Below are 26,726 nucleotides of genomic sequence, written 5' to 3' on the forward strand. Positions count from 1 at the left end.
CGAGGTAGTTCGGATAAGCGGTAGAAAATGAATGAATAAAGAAAATCTATTGATTATCATTTGGTGCTTTACGTAAAATAAACACACAAAAAAATGAACTGTTTACGATGGTGTTCCCATTCCACTAATGGATTGAGTAGAGGAGGGCTGATAAAATTGTGTGTATAACAACAGAAGGGCTTTGTTCAGTTATTGGACATGTACATGGTTTCCTTTATGGGATCTTTTTATCTTATAAAATAGATGAAAAGAGAAAGAAAAATAAACAGAATTCTGCACAGTGCCTTACAGGAGTCTCGTGTGTGATGATAAATGTAGTTGCTAGGAAACTCTAGTGCAGTGATTATTGTCAGTAAATTAGTGCACTCTCTTGTGTATTGGGAATACTCATTTACATTTTCAGGACAATGACAGGAAACTGCAACTGATCTATGCACCTACACATTTATAACACCTGGGGAAACGCAGTAATAAATTGATGTCAATAAACAGTCACTTTTTCCTCTTTTCTACAAAAAAATTATTTCATTTTTGTTGCTTCATTCAGTTTATAAATATATTTTATAATTGAACAGTGAACACTGTATGTTTAACATCTTCCCCAGAATCTCTGTCTCAGCTTCACTGCTCTTACTGTATGTGCACACATAAACACCGTCTCCTCGTTGGGTAACCAGGTCTTTTACATCTGCAATATGCTGTCGTCACTGAGCCTTTTGTCTCTGTCTTTCTCTACTCATCATATATCATTCTCATTATTTTTCCTACTCCAAGTTTTAATTACTGTATTCTTATGGCAGAGTGATGGTAGAAACGAGAGATATACTCTCAAACATTTTGGTTTCATTTTAATCGTTTTAGCAGCGGTTTAGAAACACACACATGCATGTATCATCATGTATAAATTAGCTCATTCCATCCATCAGACTTGGACTTGCAGTTCTAATAAGAAGCTGCATTTACCTTCAAATGCAGAGCTTCTAGATCAGCTAATGATTCTGAGAATGGATGTTCTTGGTGTTGATCTGGAGGTAAACTAAGGAAATCATCGGTTTTGGAATAACTTTCTCCTTTCACCTCTTCCAATTCCTTGTCCTTCCCAGCCAAATATTTTAGTAGACAACAGTCAACATATAAAGCTCTATACAGAAGTGGAACCACATATAATCATACTGTTAGTTTTATGTACATCTTGTTTCATTCGAAGCCAGTCAGGCCAGGACTGATTCATTCATTCATTCTTTCATTCATCTTCTACCGCTTATCCGAACTACCTCGGGTCACGGGGAGCCTGTGCCTATCTCAGGCGTCATCGTTCATCAAGGCAGGATACACCCTGCATGGAGTGGCAACCCATCGCAGGGCACACACACACACACACACTCTCATTCACTCACGCAATAGGACTGATTCAGTTAATAACTATTAACTATTAACGATTAAAATAACTCAATTAAGCATGTGTTGCCATTTGGAGCTTTAAGTTCTCACTATGAAATGGTTTGATTTCCTTCTTTTATCTTTCAGGTTTAGGCCTATAATGATATGCTTTCAGCTTTGGGTTGAGGTCTTGTAACTCTTGAAGCCTGTGGCATGTGACTTGAATCATTTTTATCTTTTTGAAGAAGAGGCAGAATCATCCTACTTAAGTCCAGTTCCATCAGGATAGAAACGATAATCTTTATCATAGGATAAAACTGACCAGGCAGAAAAACTGCAAACCATGGAATCAAAATGAACACTCCACAGTATAACAGAGGACTCTCTCTGTATGGATAGCGTTTACATTTACAACAATAGGCAGACTGAGTTACAGAAGCAGTAAAGCATTTAGTCCTGTACTGTTTCTTTCACGACGCATGCAGTCACCCACTTATTGAGAGTATGTTCAGAGATGATTCAGCTGACCATATTGATCTTATTTGATTTTATTTACACATCTTGTGGCTGAACACTGAAATTGTCATCCACCTTCAGAATATGGGGTTTTGTGCATTGCGCCATATGTTAATATTCCTCTCCTCATTGTATTGTGTGTGTGATTGTGTGTGATTTGTTATACTATCTGTTGCACAGCGAATTGCCCCATTGAGGGACAAATAAAGAATTTCAACTTGAACTTGAACTCTCTGTGCAGTTGCTTTTGTAGACAGTTACATTGTATCCTGCACTGACATTCATGATCACCTGAATTTTTTTTTTTCACTACATGATTCACTTCCTTACAAATGCACACAGTAAATGAATGTAAGCTATCCACCCCAGATTCCAGCTGTGTTTACAGATGTGCCATAGATTTACATGCAAATATTCTGTCTGTCTGGGCTACTTTTGAGGGTCTGGCCTTCAAAATGAGGATAGCCTCAATCCCATTTAGGGAGGTTTCTTGCAATCTATTATGTAATTATTTTAATAATATGTTAATAATGTAACAACTGTGTCTGTGGATGTTCTTCCTTGACTGCAATTGCAAGAACAATTTGATAGGTAGTTTGAGACAGTGAATGAATGAATTTAGAAACTGAATTCAAATGCTTATACTCACACATGATCTCATAGGCTCCTGTTTACACACTCGCATGAGTTATAGAAGGGAAAATATTCATCATTGCATCATCCTGTGTTACCCAGATGAGGAAGGGTTCATTTTTGCGTTCCTCTCAAGGTATTTTTCTCATATGCCTCCTGACTTAATGCTGGTTTGTGATAATGTCCACTCTTAAGAGGGATATAAGAGAAATTAATTAATCAACATAAAATTATACCATATGTTATGTTAATTTTATCTTACACTAAAATTTATCATACACTGTTGGGAAAAATGTATTGAGTCACTTTATTTAATTTAAGGTGTATAAAATCAAGCAACTCGCCATGCAGTCTGCATTTAGACTCATTTGTGAAAAAATGAAAAAATGAAAAAAAAAACATAGCTTCATCAATTCAAGCATGGTATTGCGATAGGATGCCACCTATGCAGGAAGTGAGTGTGTGAAATGTGAATCTGGAAATCTAGATATTCCACAGTCAACTATAAATGGAATTGTTGGAAAGTAGAAATGTTTAGAAACAGCAGCAAATCAGTGACAAAGTGACAGAGCAAGAACACCAAGTTTTGAGGCACATGGTGCGTAAAAGCCACCAACGATTTGCTGATTCCATAGTTGAGGTGCTCCAAACTTGCACTGGCATTAATATCAGAACAATAACTGTGTGCCAGGTTGTTAATGGTATATTTATGGCTGAGCAGCTTCATGCAAGCCTCACATAACCAAGTACAATAAAAAAAAGCTACTGGACTCTGGAGCAGTGGAAGTATGTAGATAACTTCCCCACAGCATCTCCATACTTTCTTGTCATGTTCTTTGTGTGAACCTGCTCTGGTCAAGAGACAGGGCACCTACAGCGGACCTGCCAATTCTATTGTTCTCTGTCAAATTGATCTGCATGGTGCTGGGCTCGCACCACCACCCACAAAGAAGAGGAAATCTCTCCTGACACGATTGCCACTCCAACGCTGAAGGTTAGGTTGTTCCAAACATCTTCGAGAATTAACCACAGATCTTTTTTGGATGTAGGTAGAACCTCTGTGGACAGACCTTGCTGATGCAGTCCACAACCTCACCATAGAGTTTGGCTGCTCCTCAACCAGGTTTAAGCTCCTACACAGATGTCTTTCAACCTACATATGAAATGATGATGATCATTAGCACCTGCTTGGTATAACTGGTTAATCATACACCTGACTCTGCTCCTACAAAATCCCTGAATTTTTGCAAGTGTAAGAACTGACCTTGGTTTGATTTTGATGTTTCTTCTGTTTGATCACTTGGCATTAATTAACTGTAAATAACTGTAAATTAATTAAAAATAAACTATATATATATATATATATATATATATATATATATATATATATATATATATATATATATTCTTGAACCTAAAACCTTTTCATAGTACTGTATACAGTATATAAAAGCAAATACTGTTTTTTTGTTTGTTTTTTTTACTTATTTATAAGTATACACTGATCTAGCAACACTAAGAGATTTTCTGTACCTCAGGAGGCTTCCCTTCCATAGCAGGGTGCTATTTTTTTCTCTCTAAGTGTATTTTTAAAGGAGATTAATTTTAATTCTTTGGGAGATTAAACCAGATAAAAGCCAGGACTGACACAAACCTACATTTGACACAGTAGCATAGGAAGGTGAATATTATGACTAAGACACATGGTAAATGAGATGAATAATAATCTGAGATAGCTTCAGACTGGAAATGTGACTATATTTTCTTTGTTTAATCCGAATGTTAGTATTACATCAAGAGTATGACCATCATTATGAGTGAATCTTATAACATTCTTAATCGAAAATGGACATGACCACTGTTTTTAGAGGATCTTCCAAATTATCAAAATGAATATTAAAGTCTCCATCAATTAGCTCTTTGACTAAAGAAGCCTCTAGGTTTGAGATGAAAGACATAAATACACAAATTTAACCAATGAGGCCATAGCGGAATTGAGCAACACTCACTACCCCTCTCTCATGTCTGTATACACACCTCCAGTGATGATCTTCACTTACTCAATTACTTCAGTTATGTTTATGGTTTAACTGGACATTTGTTGAATGCAGTTTGAGCATGTGAGGAGGTTATAAGATCATTTTTATAAGATCATTCATTTTTTTTCCACTTTTTGCATTCCTGGAGAAGGTAAGTACTGTATTGCTTTCAGTATTAACTTTGACCTCTGGTTTCTATGGAATTCTAGTATTGGGCATAATTATAAACTCTGTGTCAGGCTCTGTCACTTTAACATTTAGTTTAATAAAAGTTTATAATAGGAAGCATGAAGGTGCCACTGGAGGCAATGCAGCAAGAAAACAAGTGAGTCCCTTCTGTTCTTCAAATGATCATTTAAGAAAGTGTTAATAAACATTTCAGTAGAATGATCTTTAAAATGGAAACTGCTTTACACACAATGCATTCACAGAAACACTAGTAACAAAAACAGTTCCAATAAAACTTGTACAACACCTAATGGCAGCTTCTAACATTTCAGTACTAACACAGCTTACTGCAGTATACTAAGTGATAAAAACTAATCTTTAGAAGCAAACAAATCGACACAGACATATTCTCACAAACACACAACACACACACACACACACACACACACACACACACCAGTAACATCTCACACCTGCATTTTCCCCTCAGTATTATTTTGATTACTTTTAGACAATTGGTTACTAATTAGCTTAGGAAAAATGGTTCTAACACGTAAACTCTATATTATGTAAAAGGGAATTATAGTTAATGATGTTGCACTGGCAGATGTTACAGGGTAAATCAGTACAATTGGTATGTTGTAATACCTCTTCTGAATCAAGTAATACATCACTAATGTCCTATTTTCTCTCACTCTGGCCTGAATGACCATGTGTTTTGTGTGTGTATGAGTCATTGGAGTTTACTTTGTGCCTCTGTGTGTTTCTTTCTTCAGCTGCAGTCTAGGACATTCATTATTCATATACCTGTAAACACACAAGTATAATGATGTACATAGCATTGACTATCATGTAGCTTAATGCCATTAGTGCTCTAATAACTACACTACATGGCCATTCATCCCCAAGAGATTTAATGAGATCAGGGGCTGATGTTGGTGAGGAGGTCTAGTACAGTACACAGTTAGCATTCAAGTTCAAATGTTCAATGTAGTTGGTCGTCAACCTTGGAAAATCATGTATTCTTGGAGTTAACTTTGTGCACAAAAGCATCATCATGATGTAACCGGTTTGGGCTTCTAGTTACACTGCAGTGAATCTGCAAGGCTACAGATAAAAAGGCATTCTGTACAATAATGTGCATCCAAGTGTCTAAGAGTAAGTGTCAGCTGTTTGAGGAAGAACCGCATTATAGTGTATTTGTTTTTTAATAGCGCACTACCAGAAAAATGAAAATACAATATAAAATGTAGATCAAATTTCTTTTTTACTCAAAACACTTCTTTGAACACTTGGTGAAGTTATTCATATCCTTATGTTCTCAAAGATCTCACACACACTTATTGAGAAGAACCCCTAGTGTCTGACATGTGCGACCCCTTGTGGATCAAGCAGGTCAAAGGTGTGTATTGAAACTACTCTTCATCTCGTTCTCTGTCTCATTATTACATAAGCCATCAGTATGTTTCCTTATCTCGGAGTAAAAGCTCAATAATCATATAATTTATCATATTAGCCTCCTAATTCACATTCTGCTTATCTGTGAATGAGACATATATGTGTTGTGCTCATGTGCTGTCTGTGTTGTGTTCATGTGATGTGTTCATGTGCTGTCTGTGTTGTGTTCATGTGCTGTGTTGTGTTCATGTGTTGTGTTCATGTGTTGTGTTGTGTTCATGTGCTGTGTTGTGTTCATGTGTTGTGTTGTGTTCATGTGCTGTGTTGTGTTCATGTGTTGTGTTGTGTTCATGTGCTGTCTGTGTTGTGTTCATGTGCTGTGTTGTGTTCATGTACTGTCTGTGTTGTGTTCATGTGCTGTCTGTGTTGTGTTCATGTGCTGTTAAATTGGTTCAATGTGTTGAATAGGTTCAAGTTCTACAACTGGAGTTGTGCCTTTCATACCTAAATGAGCACCTTTAAACTTTACATATGACGACAAACTACAACTGGACATCATCGTTGCCTTTTGCGCACTTTTTTCCAGCCATGACTGCACACACCGTGTCCTTATTCACTAATGTTAGGTGTACATTAGCTGGCAATTAAAAACCTTCAGCCAGACGAACGTGGGTTGTAGGATTGGTTTTGAGTTTCTAGCTGAAAAGCTCTTTTGGATTCAGGATGCCTGTGACAAACCACTATAACGTTTATTAATACCCCTTTAAAAGTCGCCAGAAACGCGTTTTTAAAACGGGATATTTTCAAAAAATAAAAAAATAAATCAAATCAAATCATCGCAATTTGTCAGTCTGGTTAATTACATTTCTTTTCACAAACGAAACAAACAAACCCAATTTGGCAACCCTGTGAGAGGCGCGTGCTGAGTGGCGTGCGGCAATGACGCGCACGAGAGGAGGCGCTCAGAGTGCCTTATATATGTGTATGTATATATATTTATATAAATAACGTCCACTCAGCTTCCAGGTTACACCGAACATTTCAGCAAACACGTTCTCTTATTTCTGAAGCGAGGAGACATTATTTAAAATCGTGTACTTGTATCTCACAGCCATGATTAAGAAAATGTCACCATCAGAAAACGACTTTGACGTCCCAGCAAAGAACTGCTACAGGATGGTGATTCTGGGCTCCACTAAAGTTGGCAAGTCGGCTATAGTGTCCCGGTTCCTCACCGGTAAATTCGATGAGCAGTACACACCGACTATAGAAGACTTCCACAGAAAACTTTACAGCATCAGAGGAGATGTTTACCAACTGGACATTTTGGACACCTCTGGAAACCATCCATTTCCTGCTATGAGGAGATTATCTATCCTGACAGGTAAATACTTTAATATTGTATGGATGAGCTCAATGAGATGAACTGTTCTTGAAGCGTGTTACATGACTGTATTCCTGCGCTCTTTTATCCGTTACAGGTGACGTGTTCGTTCTGGTGTTCAGTCTGGACAACCGAGAGTCGTTTAACGAAGTGCAGCGCCTGAAGCGTCAGATCTACGAGACCAAGTCGTGTCTGAAAAATAAGACTAAGGAGAACATGGCTGTGCCGTTGGTGATCTGCGGGAATAAAGGAGACCGTGAGTTCCAGCGCGAAGTGGCACGTGAGGAGCTCAAGCAGCTTGTGGCCGGGAACGAGCAGTGCGCGTACTTCGAGATCTCTGCCAAGCGAAACACCAACGTGGACCTTATGTTCCGCCAACTCTTCGACATGGCCAAGCTGCCCAACGAGATGAGTCCTGACCTGCACCGCAAGGTATCAGCGCAGTACTGCGACATGTTACACCGCAAGTCGTTTAAGGGCAAGAAGCCGAAAGACTGTGACGCGTACGGTGTGGTTGCGCCTTTTGCGCGCCGCCCCAGCGTGCACAGCGACCTCATGTACATCAAGGAAAAGGCTGTCGGTGGTGCCCACGGCAAGGACAGGTGTGTAATTAGCTAAGCGCTTCACTCTGAAAATATAAAATTACACGGGATGAAACGGAAATGTTGAACTACACGTCGGACGGAAGCGCGCGCGCGAGCGAATGGAGAAGCGGAGTGCAGATGCGCACGTGGCCCAAATGGACTGGACGCTTTGTGGTTGCGCGCTTCTTTAAACCAAGCAAGAATCCTGCTGATGGAGTGTTGACTGTGCTCGGTTCACTCAGAGCGCTCGGTAGTTTCGATCAGCTTTGAGAAAATAGTGTTTTGTTCCATCCGTATTTGAACATGGTGAAATAGGCCACGCGCGCAGAGATGCAGTGTTGAATTAACTGATTGTTTACATTTTTGTATGTTTTATAAAATCATCGAACTTATATGAATATGTACTTTTCTGAACAAAGTGGTGTTAAACGTTCATTTATACTTTGTAAATGTTTTAAACAAGAAATAAATAAACTGGCAAATGAATATATGGCTCTTTTTTGATCTAGTCATTAATCTCTGCAGAGGGTTTAGTCCTCAGCTGTTCAGTGAACACACACAATAATGACGCATGAGGAAAATACATGACATTTTGTTTCTTAAACACATTAAAAAATCACTTATCTTCTTAAAGTTTTATTTCTGGAGTCATACTAAGTGATTCCAGGATTCTTTTAATGGACTGTCTCTAAGTATATCATGGTTAAAATGGCTTACCAAATTTTCATATTCTTGCCAAATACAAGATACAGTATGCCAGACATTTTATGATAACCAAACTTGCTTCACCCATTTTATATTTTACATCTAATTGACCATAGAGATATCAGTTGTGCAGACTTCATCCTATTTGTCAAATAAAATGAGTCTTTGTATCCATAATTAAGCAATTAAGCAGTGCACAAATGTACTCTGGATGTAAGTCTGCAGTAAATTAATGCACTACATGTAACTAAGGGACTTTGGTCATTTCCATACTACCTTAATTGAAGCCTAACCTATGACTCGACACTGATTTGACCAAAATACTGATATAAAAACAGGTGTTGTTTATTATATATGGAACATAAAAACAACAGGTAACACGGATACATCAATTTATGTGAAAGTGACTGAAGAGAAAGTGTCCTCATGTGGGCCAGCAGTTCAGAGCAGGATCTTTGTGTTCAAACCATAGTAGAAAAGTTGATTATTATTGTGCATCAGGAGGGTTTAGGGATGTCGAACATACACAAGCCCTTGTATTTGTGTAACAGCTGATTCTTGGTGCGAACTTGATCTCTCAGGGTGTGAAGTTTGTTCTGCTGCACCTCAGAGCTGAGGTCGATACCAGGCATGGCCAAGATCTGTTCACGTGTGTCCTGGATCCTCTGCCTTAACTTGTTGATCTCAGTGTGTACATCCTGGTTGTCTTTGTCCATGCTGTCGGCACAAAACAACAGTTTAGATACATTTACAACATTTAGCAGACACCCTTATCCAGAGTGACCAAGGCCAAAATCCCAATTTTATACAAAATCCTCAATTTTATACAATTGAGGGTTAAGAGCCTCGCTCAGGGGCCCAGCAATAACAACTTGGCCTGGGATTCAAACTCATGACCTTCTGATCAGTAGTCCAACACCTTAACCACTAAGCTACCACATCCCTGTTTAGCATTAACCTATATACAAATACAAATGAATGTCAGAGAACACAAACGATGACGACAGAGAATTGATATGATGATCAGACAACAGTGTAAGAAGCAGGATGTCTGAGTGTAAACATCACAGAGACGCTAACGTTAGCGAGCTTTAAAACAACCCATTATTTCCACCGTCACCGACTCCCTACTCGGATTAAACACTACGTATGATATCGTACGAAATGTGGAAACTCATACCATTTGATAATGTCGTGTATAAGCGGCAAAAACGAGTAATCTTCTGTATCGTCTACCACCGACACGGGAGTCGCCATGTTTGAACGACTATAACCACACCCATTTCCTTTGACGTAATAAACACGCTCTGCTAAATCAACCAGCCTATTAGCCTGGCGTTAAAGATGACGTCATACGACGGCTTATATTGCTTTAAAAAAAATACAAACGATGACAAAATATGAATAAAATATTATATTAAGGTTTTAATTGTCTTCCCCGAATTTGTCCCTTGAACTTTAAATTAAATAAAATCTACAAAAATAAACATGTTCAAGTGGAATCTATGATGTCAATTTTACTAAATGACATTTTACTAAAGTTTCACATGAATTCAAGCAAATTTGACCTGTGAACCATTAAACTTTCATGTGTTTAAAGGATAAATAATATAACAGTTTAATGTACACCATTCCACAGTCTAATGTACACCGTCCCACAGTCTAATGTACACCGTCCCACAGTCTAATGTACACCCTTCCACAGTCTAAGGTGCACCGTCCCTCAGTTTAATGTACACCGTCCCACAGTCTAATGTACACCGTCCCTCAGTCTAATGTACACCATCCCTCAGTCTAATGTACACCGTCCCTCAGTCTAATGTACACCGTCCCTCAGTCTAAATGTACACCGTACCACAGTCTAATGTACACCGTCCCTCAGTCTAATGTACACAGTCCCACAGTCTAATGTACACCGTACCACAGTCTAATGTACACCGTCCCTCAGTCTAATGTGCACCGTCCCTAAGTCTAATGTACACGGTCCCACAGTCTAATGTACACCGTCCCACAGTCTAATGTACACCGTCCCTCAGTCTAATGTATACCGTCCCACAGTCTAATGCACACTATCCCACAGCATCAATGTACACCATCCCTCAGTCTAATGTACACTGTCCCACAGTCTAATGTACACCGTTCCTCAGTCTAATGTATACCGTCCAACAGTCTAATGCACACTATCCCACAGCATCAATGTACACCATCCCTCAGTCTAATGTACACTGTCCCACAGTCTAATGTGCACCGTCCCTCAGTCTTATGTACACCGTCCCACAGTCTAATGTGCACCTTCCCACAGCATTAATGTACTCCGTCCCACAGCATCAATGTACACCGTCCCACAGCATCAATGTACACCGTCCCACAGCATCAATGTACACCATCCCACAGAATCAATGTACACCATCCCACAGTCTAATGTACACCGTCGCACAGTCTAATGTACACTGTCCCACAGTCTAAACTCATCTCCACAGATCAGACATAATGTGACATCTAATTAAATGTCTTCTACACTGAGGACACTGAAATCTGTGGATTTCAGGTTGAATCGATTGCAGATGGTGTTGAAGGCCAAAGTGCTACAAAACTTTTGAACAGAAGACAGAAAACAGTCATTTCAGAAAAAAATAATAAACTCATCAGACATGAACACTATCTAAAAAGTGTTTTTACACCCGATTGCACTCATTTCAAAGTTGTAGCTAAAAAGTTTTAGAAAGTTGTGGGGAAAAGTTGTGGAATAAACCTACTTTGTTCTTTGTGCTTGCTTTGAGAACATTTAGATTGATCAGTAACCGTGGGTAAGGATTAGGAACAGGCTATCGTGTTCTTTCCTTCAGAACAGCTATCATTACGTACAGATTATCATCTTGGGTTTCTATTTGAATAAAGTTAAGTCTCTGAATACACAATGCACTGATGGTGCCTGTCTGTCATTGCACTAGAGGTTTGTTCATATTTATATCCTTGTAGTCTTTATCTTCAAGCCTTTTCATGAATTCTGTAGCAGAACTGACTCCGTGTCAGAAAAGGTAGAGAAAAAAATGAGAACATAAGAAGGTGGATGCAGTCATACAGACAAGATAAATGAGTGGGGAACCTTAAACAAATTAGAGCTGCTGATGAGTGTATTTTAGATTTGTGATTACACTATTTGCTGTAGTTTGCGTAATGGTGTGCAGTGCATATATAACATACAGTACAGACCTTTTCCAGGTGACCTGATCAGAACAGGGTGAATGGTCTGTTATTATTATTATTATTATTATTATTATTATTATTATTATTATTCCTCATACACACCAAACCAATTCTCACAACAATCCCATGCTGTTCAGTATGATGTGATATGAGCCCATATCAGTTTCAGTATTTGAAACACATACTGGTCACGTTGGTCACATGGAATAGAACATTTATGAAGTGATTTTAATTACATTGTGTATTACATTTCAGTAGTGTCATTTCTTTAGGACACACTTAGTAAAGCATGAAAATGTAATAGAGGAATGAAGTTCAAATTCAAGTTCAAGTTCAACTTTATTTGTATAGCACATTTACAAACAGCCACATGGCTGACCAAAGTGCTTCACAGTGCGTTTCACATACACACACATACACTTAAGAATACACACATGCACAAAGTAGTTCACGAAACTAAAATAAGAATTCTTAAAAAAAATATATATGTATATATGTAAATATATATAAAAATCAATAAATAATAAATAAAATAACCAGTGTAAAAGAAGGTGAGATAAATAAAACCATAAACCGGATATAAACAGACATAAACCCCTGGGCAAATCATGAAAAGGCTAGAGAAAATAAGTGGGTCTTTAGCATGGACTGAAAACTAGATATGGTGGGTGCCGTCCTAATCTCTAGTGGCAGGGAGTTCCATAGTCTAGGACCGGCCACAGAAAAAGCTCGCTCACCTCTACGCTTGAGCCGTACACGAGGAACCACCAACATGGCCTGGTCAGATGAGCGAAGACTTCTAATTGGAAAATAGGGATGAAGGAGTTCAGATAAATAGAGAGGAGCGGTATTATGGAGAGACTTATAGACAAAGAGTAGAATCTTAAAATCTATTCTCTGCGAAATCGGCAGCCAGTGTAGAGATTTAAGAATGGGAGTGATGTGTTCATGTTTGCGACAGCTAGAGAGAAATCTGGCAGCAGCATTTTGACGCATGGAGACGCGTAATCTGAGTTTTAGATATATCCTTAGATGTACCAAAGGAACATATAATGTACACAGGTGTTTATATATACAGAAGGCTCTAAAATACACTGGGACAGTAGGATAATGATGACACATTTATATATAAAACATTATAGTGAAGGATTCATTATATCATTACTTGTGACAGCTTTTAATTTCAGAGTAAACTACAGATAAGCAATTCTGGAGAAAAAATAAAAGCCATATATGTTAGATCAGGTCTGACACTAAAGCCATTGCATTAAGGCTTCTTTATGGCACCTCGGCCATTAGGTAGATTGCACATATGATCATGATACCTCTTTGTCATAATACCTCTGTGTATACTGATAAAATAATACATGTCCTGTTATTAATACACAACCCTTTTCCTTCCAGGAATGAGTCAGTTAAACAGAAAAGCAAAAAACAAAAACAAAGTGATTTGATTAAAAATAAAAAACATTACTTAAAGTCAAATTTCAGCTAATTAAGTTTTGTCTGGAAGGCTATATACATATCTCTCTCTCTCTCTCTCTCTCTCTCTCTCTCTCTCTCTATACATATATATATATATATATATATATATATATATATATATATATATATATATATATATATATATATATATATATATATATATATATATGGCTGTGGTCTTTTTTATCAGGAGAATTAGCCCGGCAAAAAAGCAAAATTGGTTCAGGAATGATTTGAGGAGCATAACAACAAAGTGTTGATTTGGCCTCCAAATTCCCCAGATCTCAATCCAATCGAGCATCTGTGGGATGTACTGTACAAACAAGTCTGATCCAGAGGCCCCACCTTAAATTGTTAAATTGTTTGCAAGCAGCGACAAGGCTAGCATAACAGCATTTTACAGCATTTTATTTAATATGTATAGAAAGAATCTCAATTGACATCATTTGCATGGGTCCTTTGTAATAGTAGAATGTTTTGTCTTATTAAATTCAAGAAAGAAAAAGAGAATCTGATGACAATTGACTGATAAGTATTGCGATAATGTACAGTGATTTCACATTCAATGTACTTTATACTAATAAATCTACTTTTATTCCCTTTTATTATGTCTCAACACCAACAGTTTTATCACTGTATTGATATATTTACTTGTGACACATTATGTTTGTTTGGTTTGATTAAATGTTATTTACAATAGAATTGTCCTGTGTTATAAATGGTTCTCTCAGCACAGTAGGTTTGTGTACAGTATGTCTCAATATAATGTACAGGTTCAACAACACTTTCGATCTTGCTTAATGTAGATTATTTTTTCTTACCTTAATTCTGATTCATAATCATCTGATTTATGATCAATAACAGATACACTCTGTTTTCCCCTAAAGCACATGGATCCACACACACACGCACACACACACACACACACACACACACACACACACACAACACACACACACACACACACACACACACACAATGTGGGAGAATTATGCACATATTCTCACCTTTTTTGTATGTCATGAAATTATTTTGTTTGATGGTAGACCAAAAAAAACAAAAATAAAGATGAATCAAAAAGTTGCTGTAAATTAGCCATAAAACATACATTTAAAAACAGAACTCTCCACAACATACAAAAGATTAGAGAGTGGTTTAATTGGAATGCATCATTTAACCTTTTCCCTGACCTCAAACTGAGCATAGCAAACATTGTGCATACAAAAAAAAATGAATAAAACTTAAAGCTTACTCAAAAATCATAAATAACATTTAGACAAAATTCATATCTCCTTCTTGACTGATTCTTTTAGCAAATAAGAGTATAAATGCGCCCCACCAACACACACAGCTGCAGGCATTATTCCAAATGCACATTAACACTTCCATTAGATATTAATCATTAATAAATCTCCATCTTGGTTGTTTTTCCAACTCAGTGTAAATTTATGATGAGGAGACAAAGACAAGAAGAACTGTGGCTGGACTCTTATATTATGTTATAAAACTGTCATCAAGGGATATACTGACACCATTTGATTTCAGCTGAGGAATTGTGGCCCATCAGCAACACATGTTCTGTTTGATGTGTCATTAGGAAACCACTAGTTGATATATGTACCTGTGAGCGTAAATGATTTACGGGTAATAGCTGTTATTGTGGTGGTGATGGATTTACTGGCACTGTATGTAGTTTTTATACACACACATCCAGTGATGTGTGATGTACACAGCCTGAGGATTTAAGGTGTGCTCTACTTTCCATTGCGTTGTCCTGAAAAAGTGTAAAATCATTGTTCAATTTATGCTCCTAGAAATAATGATTAGTTACAGATTAGTTCAGTCAATTTCAATTGCACACACACACACACACACACAAAATTAAGTCCTAAAAGTAAACAAGGTGAACACAATCAAACAAATGAGCCAAAAAATATTACACTTCTTCATTTAATTATTGAACAAAAATGATCCAGCATTACAGATCTGTGACTTGCAAAAGTATGTTTGCCTTCAGTGTCAGTTTTTTTGTCTTTAGTTGATTGTATTCCTTTTCTGATACAACAGACTGTTACATGTTTTGCTTTTGGAGTGATCTTTGTTGGTTGAACACTTCTGTGGATGTAGCAATGGTCTTAAATTTCCTCCATTTGTACTCATGACTATGAGTCCAAATTCTTTTTTGTAACCTTTTCCAGCCTGATGAGCAACAATAACACTTTTTCTGAAGTCTTCGGAAAACTCCATTGTTTTTGCAATGATCCCCTTCCACAAACACACGTCATGAACATCAGACCTTGAGATATCTCTGTACGTTAAATACAATAGGACACTCATTGAGACCTGGTTGTCATCTCATTGACTGAAATCAGATAGAATCAGATTTTACCTTGGAATTAGGTACTAAACCTAGAGTTTCACATACTTTTGCCTCTAACAGATATATAATATTGGAACATTTGCCTGAATAAAAATTTAACAATACATTTGTCTGATCTGTTTGATTGGGTTCACTTTGTCTGCTTTTGGGACTTCTGGGGAAAATCTGATGATGTTTTGAGTCACAAATATATGCAGAAATCTAGAAATTTCTAAAGGGTTCACAAACTTTCAAGTATAAAAACCTTAATAAATAAAATATATAAATATAAATTAGTTTTTATTTACTTATTCTTTTTGCCTGCTGTGTCTTCTTTACTGACCTGTTTACATTAGATTTCTGTTGTGTGTGTTTTGAGAATAATAGCCTGATGTTATTTGGACTGTGCTGTGCATCTGTCCATTAGTTGCTTTTTTCCAGATGCTCAGACAACAAACACATTCTGTATATATATGTGTGGTTTGGGAGAGGAAGAGGAGACAGGCTGAGACAAAAATAGTGCTTTTTTGTTTGCGAGACGTCTTACAAAACATCCAGTATATGTATCCATTCATCTCTTTACCCGTCTCTATGTAGCAAAACATTCTGTTGTCAACAGTTTTGGAGCAAATACTTTGAAATCATAATTTCTCCAACTGATTTAAAATAGCTCAGAAAGCTGAGAAAGAAAAACTATTTTAGGAAAGGTCACATAGCTGTGACCCTGACCCTGTTTTGGATAAATTCCAAAACCTTATCAATGTGTCTGCTGGCCACAGTGATAATACCATATAGCTGATGCACTCACCTCCGTTTGTACTGACAGACATGCAGCTCTGTGTGGTAAGACTCCCGGTGGTGGATTATGTGTCTACTTCCACACAGAATGGTGCAAGAATTCTGTGCAAGTTTCTTATTACTACTCATGTCTAGTGGAGTTTGTAAAGTGACCTGTGGAACGCTCAACTCTTTATTATTGCCAGAGTAACCATGCAAATCTCAAATCGGTTCTCCCTAAATTCCATTAGCATACAGACTTTGCGACAAGAGGGACGAACATGCTGGATCTTGGACCAGAGAATCCAGTTTCAGAGCAGGTGACAAGGTGGCCCCAAGAACAGCAAGGTCAAAACTGTTCCAGGCCATCAGGGAGACAAACCTTTTACATGCCCAGAGAACTCACAGACATTTCAAAGACACCCAGGGTCTGTAGCAGCAGTGGCAAAACTAGAGTTTTATACATTGGGTGGCCAGGGGGTGACCAAGGCAACTTTAGGGAGTCCACAGACTATGACACAAATTACCCTAACAAGGAGCATGGATGAATCCCATAATTGCTCATTAGAGGTAGAATATATCTCTCATAATCTATTTTATAATTTATAAGCGTCATATGACTTCTTTTGATAGCTGAAATGAGATGTCAATCAGCATCAAACTTCCAATGCTATCAAATAAAAATTCGGGGTGGCACCTGGGGTGGCCAATCAGATGTCAGGGGTGTTCAGTGCCACCCCGGACACCCCTCTGGCTCCATCACTGTGTAGCAGGGCATCCCAGCGATCATTAACTACTTGACAACTTCACCTGCCTGCAACAGTGACACCTACTTTCCAGATGCAATGAAGACCACACCTCCTCCAAATGACCAGGTTCTATGTGAGAAAAACAATGCAGAGTTAACCTACTGACGGCTGCGGGACCTGACAATGCACAGCTGGTTATATAAAAAGGGAAAACAGTTTATCATTTTGTTGTACCATAAAGTCATTACCTTGTTACAAGAAAAGCTCAATTTTTCTGAAACAGCTAGTTATTCCTGTACGTTGATTCTTATACAGAAACAGTGCAGTGCAGTCATCTGTCTTTCTGTCGTGTACAGATACGATTTAGAATATAAAAAAACTAATACAATATCAGCACTATGTTATTATAGCAATTCAAATTCTCCAAACAAATGTATGCTAGCTCGAAAAACTACTGATCAGTAACTCTTGAGTTAAATTCCAAGGCAATTACACAACTCCACTTGACTATGTACAGTTGTTAAAAGGACATTATTTATAATTGCACATTGATGTCATCCAATACGATATATGTATATAAAGCCTCTACTGTTTGTTGTGCTTATGGTGACCTTTACACAAACCTTCCACTGCTCCATGTTAAACCTTAGTGGGTGGCTGAGACAGAGAAAGTGACATCAGGTTGCCAAAGAAACAAGTAATAGTGTGTTGAGCTGTTACAGATGAAAATGTAATTGCCACATCACCTGCTACTTCATGTTTAAATCAATCTTTTTTAATAGGAATTTTGATCTTTGTATGATAACAGTAAAATAAAGTATGATATAACCATAAATGACATCCCCATGCTGCTATGCATTTGCTATGTTTTCTTTTGGTTACAACCCTTAATAGAATAATGCTACATGCAGTGGCAAAACCCATTAAGAAGGAGAGAGAGCTGTGTGGAGCATGTTTAAAGCGATGACTCACATTGGCGTATTAGCGTCTGTATCTTGTGTACGTCAGAGACGCCAGCTCAACCGATTCTCCTCCATTTAGACAAAAATAGAGAACCTTGTAAAAAAACAACTGTCTGTAAAAGCACTTAGCAAACTTATTGGTGTGCTGAATGTAAAACAATTGGTTTTAATTAACAAAGATTTCACCTGTATCTGTCTAATTAGTGTTAGTATTTATAGACCAATCTGGCTTTATTCTGAATTTCTACACTAACATTTTTTCAGATTTCCTCCAATTGTTTCAATGGATAAAAAGTAGTTATTAAACACTTCAATAAGATTTTGATCATTGACAAGATAGTGTTTTATTTTAAAACTCCTGATTTATTTGAAAACTCTTAAGAGTCAGTCAGAATATAACAGACTATTACCATTCCACTGATTTCCATGAATATATAAAAAGTCACACTCCCCGGTCTGATAGGATGTCTGATCACTATCTCAGAACAATTCAAATGTATCTTAACTTTTTAATTAATCATTTCAATTTCACTTTCATATAAAAAAAACACAAAGGTTTGACTGTAAACGACATAAAACAAACTAGCAGTCATCCAAATTGCATGGAAGGAAAGTTTTCTTAATTATGGAACAGTTATTGTAGCTAGATCAGCTTGAGAAACCAACAAAACTAATCCTAGATATTTAATACAGCAACAAAGCCATGGGAAAAAAGAGACAAATCACTGAAATAAAAGGAATTCCAGCAGAGTGCCAGAGTCATGACATGCGGCATGATGAGGGTTTATTAATGGCGCTAACAGAAAATATGATATTAGACAGAGAGTACTGTATTGAACAGAGTCAGAGTCAGACCATTTAAAAACAAGATATCTAGAGAACATTACAAGCACATCAAGAGAGTGATTTGAATCATTTACCACAGTCTAACCAACTGAATTGTTTTTATTGATTTCCTTGGCAAAATAATCAACTGTGTACAAGATCCCTTACACATGCAGGTTCTATTGTAAATAATCAACTCATCTCTTAGCACAGGCATCTCTAAACTAGCAAATATCAAAATCGGACATGACACGGTCACAAAACCTGAAGATCTTCCACTTTAAGTGCTTGTGTTCTTCTTACTGAGATGATTTCTGCTCACCATGATTTTGAAGAGTGATTATTTCAGTTACTTTATCCTCCCTGGCAGTCTGAACCAATCTGATCAGTTACCTCTGATCTCCTTTATCAACAAGATGTTAGCCTGTAGATCTGATCATCACTGGAAGTTTTTCTGTTTCTGAAATACACAATCTAGTCCATCTGGCACAAACAACCATGCCACACTTACAGTTAAGTTCCTGACCTGATATGCTGTATATGATTTTGTGCATTTTGTTGCTAACTAGCTGATTAGATAAGATCACACAGTTGTGTGATTGTGCAAGTGTTCCTAATGAAGTGGATGGTGAGTACATGCAAACATGGTATTAGCTTCCACTGCTCTAACAGTGACACATGCTTCAGCAAAACCAGATGACAGACACCAGCTCAATAAAGCTGCCTATACGCAGCTTAAACAGGTTCCTAACATGGCTTACTGCCCTATTGGTATGGAAAGTGTGAAGGGACATGGCTGCAGGACGTAGCTGCAGAGACAACCATGGCAGCCAATCAGAGAGGAGACTATTACTCACTCTTCAGCAGAAGTAAGGTCGTGTTCATGTCGTGTTCATGTTCACTCTTTCTCTCCTCTTTACAGATCACACACAATTGGGAAGTCGTGGCCTAATGGTTAGAGAGTTTGACTCCTAACCCTAAGGTTGTGGGTTCGAGTCTTGGGCCGGCAATACCACGACTGAGGTGCCCTTGAGCAAGGCACCGAACCCCCCCCAACTGCTCCCCGAGCACCGCATCATAAATGGCTGCCCACTGCTCCGGGTGTGTGTCCACGGTGTGTGTGTTCACTGCTGTGTGTGTGCACTTTGGATGGGTTAAATGCAGAGAACGAATTCTGAGTATGGGTCACCATACTTAGCCGTATGTCACATCAATTTTTTTCACTTTTCATGTCCATGTCAGAATTGTGTGTGATCTGTAAAGAGGAGAGAGAATGAACATGAACATGAAGAAAAAACTTTATTGGAACATAATGCCGTGTGGAGTTTTCATGCTCTCCCTGTGCCTCAGGGTCACCCAGTTTCCTTCTCCCATCTAAAGACATGCTGCAAACATGGAACATCCTGGATATCCTGCATGTTCCCTGCCTTGTTCCCTGAATCTTATGTGATAGACTCCAGGTTCCCTTTGTGTAGGATAAGTGCTACAGAAAATGGGTGGGTATAATTAATAAAACTTTAAAAAAAATATGTATGTATATATAAATCAATTCATCATCATTAAATTTTAAAAATAATTCCTTGACCAATGCAGTAAGAGAACCACTTAAAATCAAGTCCTCTGTTCAATGTATTGTAAGTGATAAACCTAACCTTCATTCTAATCAGAGTTACAACAATGTGCAAACATTCACTTAAATCTAAGTGTTTATTCAATGGTGGCAACAGAGCTCCCATGATGCCCTGGGGTTACTGAGTCTGGTATAAAGATATAAAACCTTTACCTAAATGAATCTGAACAAAAAGTGTGTGTGTGTGCTGATTACTTTGCCATATTCGTTCATTCATTCATTCATTTTCTACCGCTTACCCGAACTACCTCGGGTCACAGGGAGCCTGTGCCTATCTCAGGCGTCATCAGGCATCAAGGCAGGATACATGCTGGACGGAGTGCCAACCCATTGCAGGGCACACACACACACAGTCTCATTCACTGACACAATCCACACACTATGGACAATTTTCCAGAGATGCCAATCAACCTACCATGCATGTCTTTGGACCAGGGGAGGAAACCAGAGTACCCGGAGGAAACCCCCGAGGCACGGGGAGAACATGCAAACTCCACACACACAAGGCGGAGGTGGGAATCAAACCCCCAACCCTGGAGGTGTGAGGCGAACGTGCTAACCACTAAGCCACCGTGCCCCCCGTGTGTATATATATATATATATATATATATATATATATATATATGATATTTATAAAGTGTAGATTATTTAAGTAGACATATGACACATGATTTTTAAGACCATGGCTGATTAATGTTGATGAAGTGCATTTTTATATAATTATATGTAGATATGACACATTGTTATTAGAGTGTTTACTAAGGCTTGGATCTTGATATGAAGAAACTAATTGAATGATAGTAACTATGACTCATTTCGGGCTGGAAAACCCTGTGATTTAACTAATGGTTTGTTTTCATCCTCATACAGACAGGTGTTTAAGGGAACAGACACAAAACATTCAATTCATACCGTTTTCCCTCTTAGCCTTAACAAGTTTTCACAGTTATGTTATATGTGTATATATATCATTCATTCATACATTTTCTACCGCTTATCCGAACTACCTTAGGTCACGGGGAGCCTGTGCCTATCTCAGGCATCATCGGGCATCAAGGCAGGATACACCCTGGACGGAGTGCCAACCCATCGCAGGGCACACGCACACTCTCATTCACTCACGCAATCACACACTACGGACAATTTTCCAGAGATGCCAATCAACCTACCATGCATGTCTTTGGACCGGGGGAGGAAACCGGAGTACCCGGAGGAAACCCCCGAGGCACGGGGAGAACATGCAAACTCCACACACACAAGGCGGAGGTGGGAATCAAACCCCCAACCCTGGAGGTGTGAGGCGAACGTGCTAACCACTAAGCCACCGTGCCCCCCGTGTGTATATATATATATATATATATATATATATATATATATATATATATATATATATATATATATATATATATATGTATATATGATATTTATAAAGTGTAGATTATTTAAGTACTATTAGTATTATTTAAGGTAATCTATACACAAGCATAAGTATTATTATATAATGAGCTTTATACAGTGGAGGGTGACATGGTTTATTTTGTGGACATAAGATTTTTCTTAAATAGATAAATTCTTCTTCTTCTTCTTTCGGCTTTTCCCTTCAGGGGTCGCCACAGCGAATCATCTCTCTCCACCTAACCCTATCTTCTGCATCCTCAACACTTGCACCCACTAGCTTCAAATCCTCATTAATTACATCCATATACCTCCTCTTTGGCCTTCCTCTTTGCCTCCTGCCTGGCAGCTCCATGTCCAACATTCTCCTACCAATATACTCACTCTCCCTCCTCTGAACATGTCCAAACCATCTTAATCTCGCCTCCCTAACTTTGTCCCCCAAACGTCCAACATGGGCTGTCCCTCTGATGTACTCGTTCCTAATCCTGTCCAATCTTGTCACACCCAAAGAGAACCTCAACATCTTCAGTTCGGCTACCTCAAGCTCTGACTCCTGTCTCTTCTTCAGTGTCACTGTTTCTAAACGATACAGCATGGCCGGTCTCACCACTGTCCTGTACACCTTCCCCTTGATTCTTGCTGATATTTTCCTATCACACAGAACTCCTGACACCTTTCTCCACCCACTCCAACCTGCCTGCACTCGCTTCTTTGCTTCTTTCCCACTCTCTCCATTACTCTGGACTGTTCACCCCAAGTACTTAAACTCCTGTACCTTCTTCACCTCTTCACCCTGTAACCTTACTATTCCACTTCCCTCCCTTTCATTCACACACATGTACTCAGTCTTACTACGACTGACTTTCATTCCTCTTCTCTCCAGCACAAACCTCCACCTCTCCAGGTTTTCCTCCACCTGCTCCCTGCTCTCACTACAGATCACAATGTCATCTGCAAACATCATCGTCCAAGGAGACTCCTGTCTGACCTCCTCTGACAACTGGTCCATCACTATAGCAAACAGGAAGGGGCTCAGAGCCGATCCCTGATGCAGTCCCACCTCCACTGTAAACTCCTCTGTCTGACCTACAGCACACCTCACCACTGTCCTGCTCCTCTCATACATGTCCTGCACCACTCTGACATACTTCTCTGCTACTCCTGACTTCCTCATACAGTACCACAGCTCTTCTCTTGGCACCCTGTCATACGCTTTCTCTAAGTCTACAAACACACAGTGCAACTCCCTCTGACCATCCCTATACTTCTCCATCAACATTCTCAGAGCAAAAATTGCATCTGTTGTGCTCTTTCTCGGCATGAAGCCATACTGCTGCTCACAAATTTCCACCACCTTCCTTAACCTAGCTTCCACTACTCTTTCCCACAACTTCATTGTATGGCTCATCAACTTTATCCCCCTATAGTTGCTGCAACTCTGCACGTCACCCTTATTCTTAAAGATCGGCACTAACACACTCCTTCTCCATTCCTCAGGCATCCTCTCACTTTCTAATACCCTGTTGAACAAACTAGTTAAAAATTCCACTGCTGCCTCTCCTAGACACTTCCAGACCTCTACCGGGATGTCGTCAGGACCAACTGCCTTTCCACTTTTCATCCTCTTCAAGGCCTTCCTGACTTCATCCTTTCTAATCTTATCTACTTCCTGTTCCACAGAGTTCACCCCTTCTACTCTTTTTTCCCTCTGATTTTCCTCATTCATCAGCTCCTCAAAGTATTCCTTCCATCTCCTCTGTACACTCTCCTCACTTGTGAGCACCCTTCCATCTCTATCCTTAATAATTCTAACTTGCTGCACATCCTTCCCATCTCGATCCCTCTGTCTAGCTAACCTGTACAAGTCCTTCTCTCCTTCTCTAGTGTCTAACCTAGTGTACAACTCATCATATGCCTTCTGCTTGGCCTTAGACACCTCCCTCTTCACTCTGCGCTGTAACTCCTTGTATTCCTGTCTATTCTCTTCAGTCCTGTCCATATCCCACTTCTTCTTGGCTAATCTCTTCCTCTGTATACTATCCTGAACTTCCTCATTCCACCACCAAGTCTCCTTATCTTCTTTCCTCCTTCCAGATGACACACCCAGCACCTTTCTCCCTGTCTCCCTGATCACTTCTGCTGTAGTTTCCCAGTCATCCGGCAGCACTACCTGACCACCCAGAGCCTGCCTCAACTTCTGTCTAAATTCCTCACAACATTCCTCCTTTTTCAGCTTCCACCACTTAGTTTTCTTCTCTATCTTTGACCTCTTCCTCTTACAGACCATCAGAGTCATCCTACACACCACCATCCTATGCTGTCTGGCTACACTCTCTCCCACTACCACTTTACAGTCACTAATCTCTTTCAGATTTCCTCTTCTACAAAGGATGTAGTCTACCTGTGTTCTCCTACCTCCACTCTTGTAAGTCACTCTATGTTCCTCCCTCTTCTGAAAATATGTGTTAACCACAGCCATGTCCTTCCTCTTAGCAAAGTCTACTACCATCTGTCCTTCAAGGTTCCTTTCCTTAACTCCAAACTTGCCCATCACCTCCTCATCACCTGTGTTCCCCTCACCAACATGTCCATTAAAATCCGCTCCTATCACCACTCTCTCACCCGTGGGAATACTCTCAATCACCTCATCGAATTCACACCAGAATCTCTCTTTCTCCTCTAACTCACAACCTACCTGTGGGGCATAACCACTAACAACATTCAACATCACCCCTTCAATCTCTAACTTCAGACTCATCACCCTGTCTGACACTCTCTTCACCTCCAGAACATTCCTCACAAACTCCTCCTTCAGGACCACACCTACCCCATTTCTCTTACTATCCACACCATAATAAAACAGCTTGAATCCTGCTCCTATACTACGAGCCTTGCTACCCTTCCACTTGGTCTCCTGTACACACAGTATATCCACCTTCCTTCTCTCCATCATATCAGCCAGCTCTCTACCTTTCCCTGTCATAGTACCAACATTCAGAGTCCCTATTCTCAGTCCTACACTCTTACCTTTCCTCTTCTCTCTCTGTCTGTGCACTCTCCTCCCTCCTCTACTCCTTCGACCAACAGTAGCCCAATTTCCACCGGCGCCCTGTAGGTCAACGGCGCCGATGGCGGTCGTTGTTAACCCGGGCCTCGACCGATCCGGTATGAAATTCTTACTGACAACTCGCATGGTTAGATTTGGCAATGTTTTATGCCGGATGCCCTTCCTGAAGCAACCCTCTCTATTTATCCGGGCTTGGGACCGGCACAGAAGTCACTGGACTGTGACCCCCATGGCTAGATTTCTTAAATAGATAAATATATGAGAATAATAACACCATAACCAATTCAACCAATTTCTCTGTCATCTTACGTTAATTTGAATGAACATGAATTTATACATGAGTATGAATAGAAAAATATAGCGTGTGTTTCACATAGTCTCTAATGCATCTGCTGTGATATCACGCTGTCATCTAATACAATCGTCAGAAATCCTGGCACAAACTTTATTTAGTGTAGGCAAGCTAAACACACACGCACGTACACACAGACACACACACACACACACAGACACACACACACACGTTTTGTTCCCAGCTGATTCCCCCCTTCCCTTTCTGTAGCTGCACTGTTCATGACTCATCACTCCTGAGTTGGATCTAAATAAAGCAGAAAGTTGATGATGTATTTCACAGTGTGGTGATTCAGTTTGGGTGGTGGGAATTGTAACACACACACGCACAGTTGTACACTGTATATTATGGCAGCATTACAGCTGAGGGGGCTATAGATAGTCATTTCATTTTTTTCCTATCCCACATTTCTGGAAAGTTCCACTGCCTCTAACTTTCTCACAGGATCTGACAGGACATTGTTTTGCTATTGTGCCCCCTCTTTATTTCACTTGTCACAGATTAAATATTCATGTGGTGAAACAATAGAGTGGAAAGTTATTCCTGTCAGCAATGATTTCCTGGCTCCGTAAATAAAGTCTGAACAAATTACACCAGGAGATACCAACTCACCTGAAGGTGACAATAAAAAAGGTGACTCTTTTTTGTAGGAATCAAGCACAGTTAGGTTTGTGATATGTTTGTGTGCCTAACAATACTGTATATAGTTGTACAATCAGTCATGCTGGAGTGGAACACTAAACTTATTAAACACTAAACTGAAGCTTCCGCTACACTGATCACACAACAGTCATTGATAGAGTTAGGTGTTTTATACTGAGACCCATAGATAGTCTCAGAAATCACTATCATCTCGCAACCACCCTTACATCTTCCTCTAATGCCTTGCTCTTCTTTAATCTGGCCTTTTCTGCTCCCCCTTTTCTTTTTTTTGCTGTTCAGTTGATTAAAGTCTAAGAGGGCTTTCTGATCAACTGCAAACATGTACTGTACATGTGAGATGGAATCAAGCAACAGCTTAGGATCTTAGAGGGCCAACTCTCATTGTCTCATTGTATGTAGTATGAGGAGGCAGGGATGAGATCAACCTGTGTGTGTGTTTGTGTGT

The 26,726-nt window shown here is 39.1% G+C and overlaps 2 protein-coding genes across 2 annotated transcripts; one reads left to right on the forward strand and one right to left on the reverse strand.

Moving 5' to 3' along the window:
- Positions 1–7,162: 7,162 nt before the first annotated feature.
- On the forward strand, positions 7,163–8,588 carry rasd1 (RAS, dexamethasone-induced 1). The gene is made up of 2 exons (XM_060863846.1): positions 7,163–7,518; positions 7,616–8,588. Exons 1-2 carry the CDS (start codon positions 7,248–7,250, stop codon positions 8,134–8,136), a joined length of 792 nt encoding a protein of 263 aa, XP_060719829.1. The 5' UTR covers positions 7,163–7,247; the 3' UTR covers positions 8,137–8,588.
- A 548-nt stretch (positions 8,589–9,136) lies between these two features.
- Positions 9,137–10,095, reverse strand: med9 (mediator complex subunit 9). Its single transcript, XM_060863847.1, has 2 exons — positions 9,988–10,095; positions 9,137–9,524 (listed from the first exon to the last, which is right to left on the reverse strand). The coding sequence occupies exons 1-2, from the start codon at positions 10,062–10,064 to the stop codon at positions 9,305–9,307; spliced, it is 297 nt and encodes a 98-aa protein (XP_060719830.1). The 5' UTR covers positions 10,065–10,095; the 3' UTR covers positions 9,137–9,304.
- Positions 10,096–26,726: the final 16,631 nt, after the last annotated feature.

Source organism: Tachysurus vachellii, chromosome 2 (assembly GCF_030014155.1).
Source record: "Tachysurus vachellii isolate PV-2020 chromosome 2, HZAU_Pvac_v1, whole genome shotgun sequence".
Classification (NCBI taxonomy): Eukaryota; Metazoa; Chordata; class Actinopteri; order Siluriformes; family Bagridae; genus Tachysurus; species Tachysurus vachellii.

Coding starts and splice junctions, on each gene's coding strand:
- rasd1 (XM_060863846.1), top strand. CDS start 7,248: ATGATTAAGAAAATGTCACCATCAGAAAACGACTTTGACGTCCCAGCA. Junction 7,519..7,615: donor GAGATTATCTATCCTGACAG/GTAAATACTTTA, acceptor TATCCGTTACAG/GTGACGTGTTCGTTCTGGTG.
- med9 (XM_060863847.1), bottom strand. CDS start 10,064: ATGGCGACTCCCGTGTCGGTGGTAGACGATACAGAAGATTACTCGTTT. Junction 9,525..9,987: donor ATACACGACATTATCAAATG/GTATGAGTTTCC, acceptor TTGTGCCGACAG/CATGGACAAAGACAACCAGG.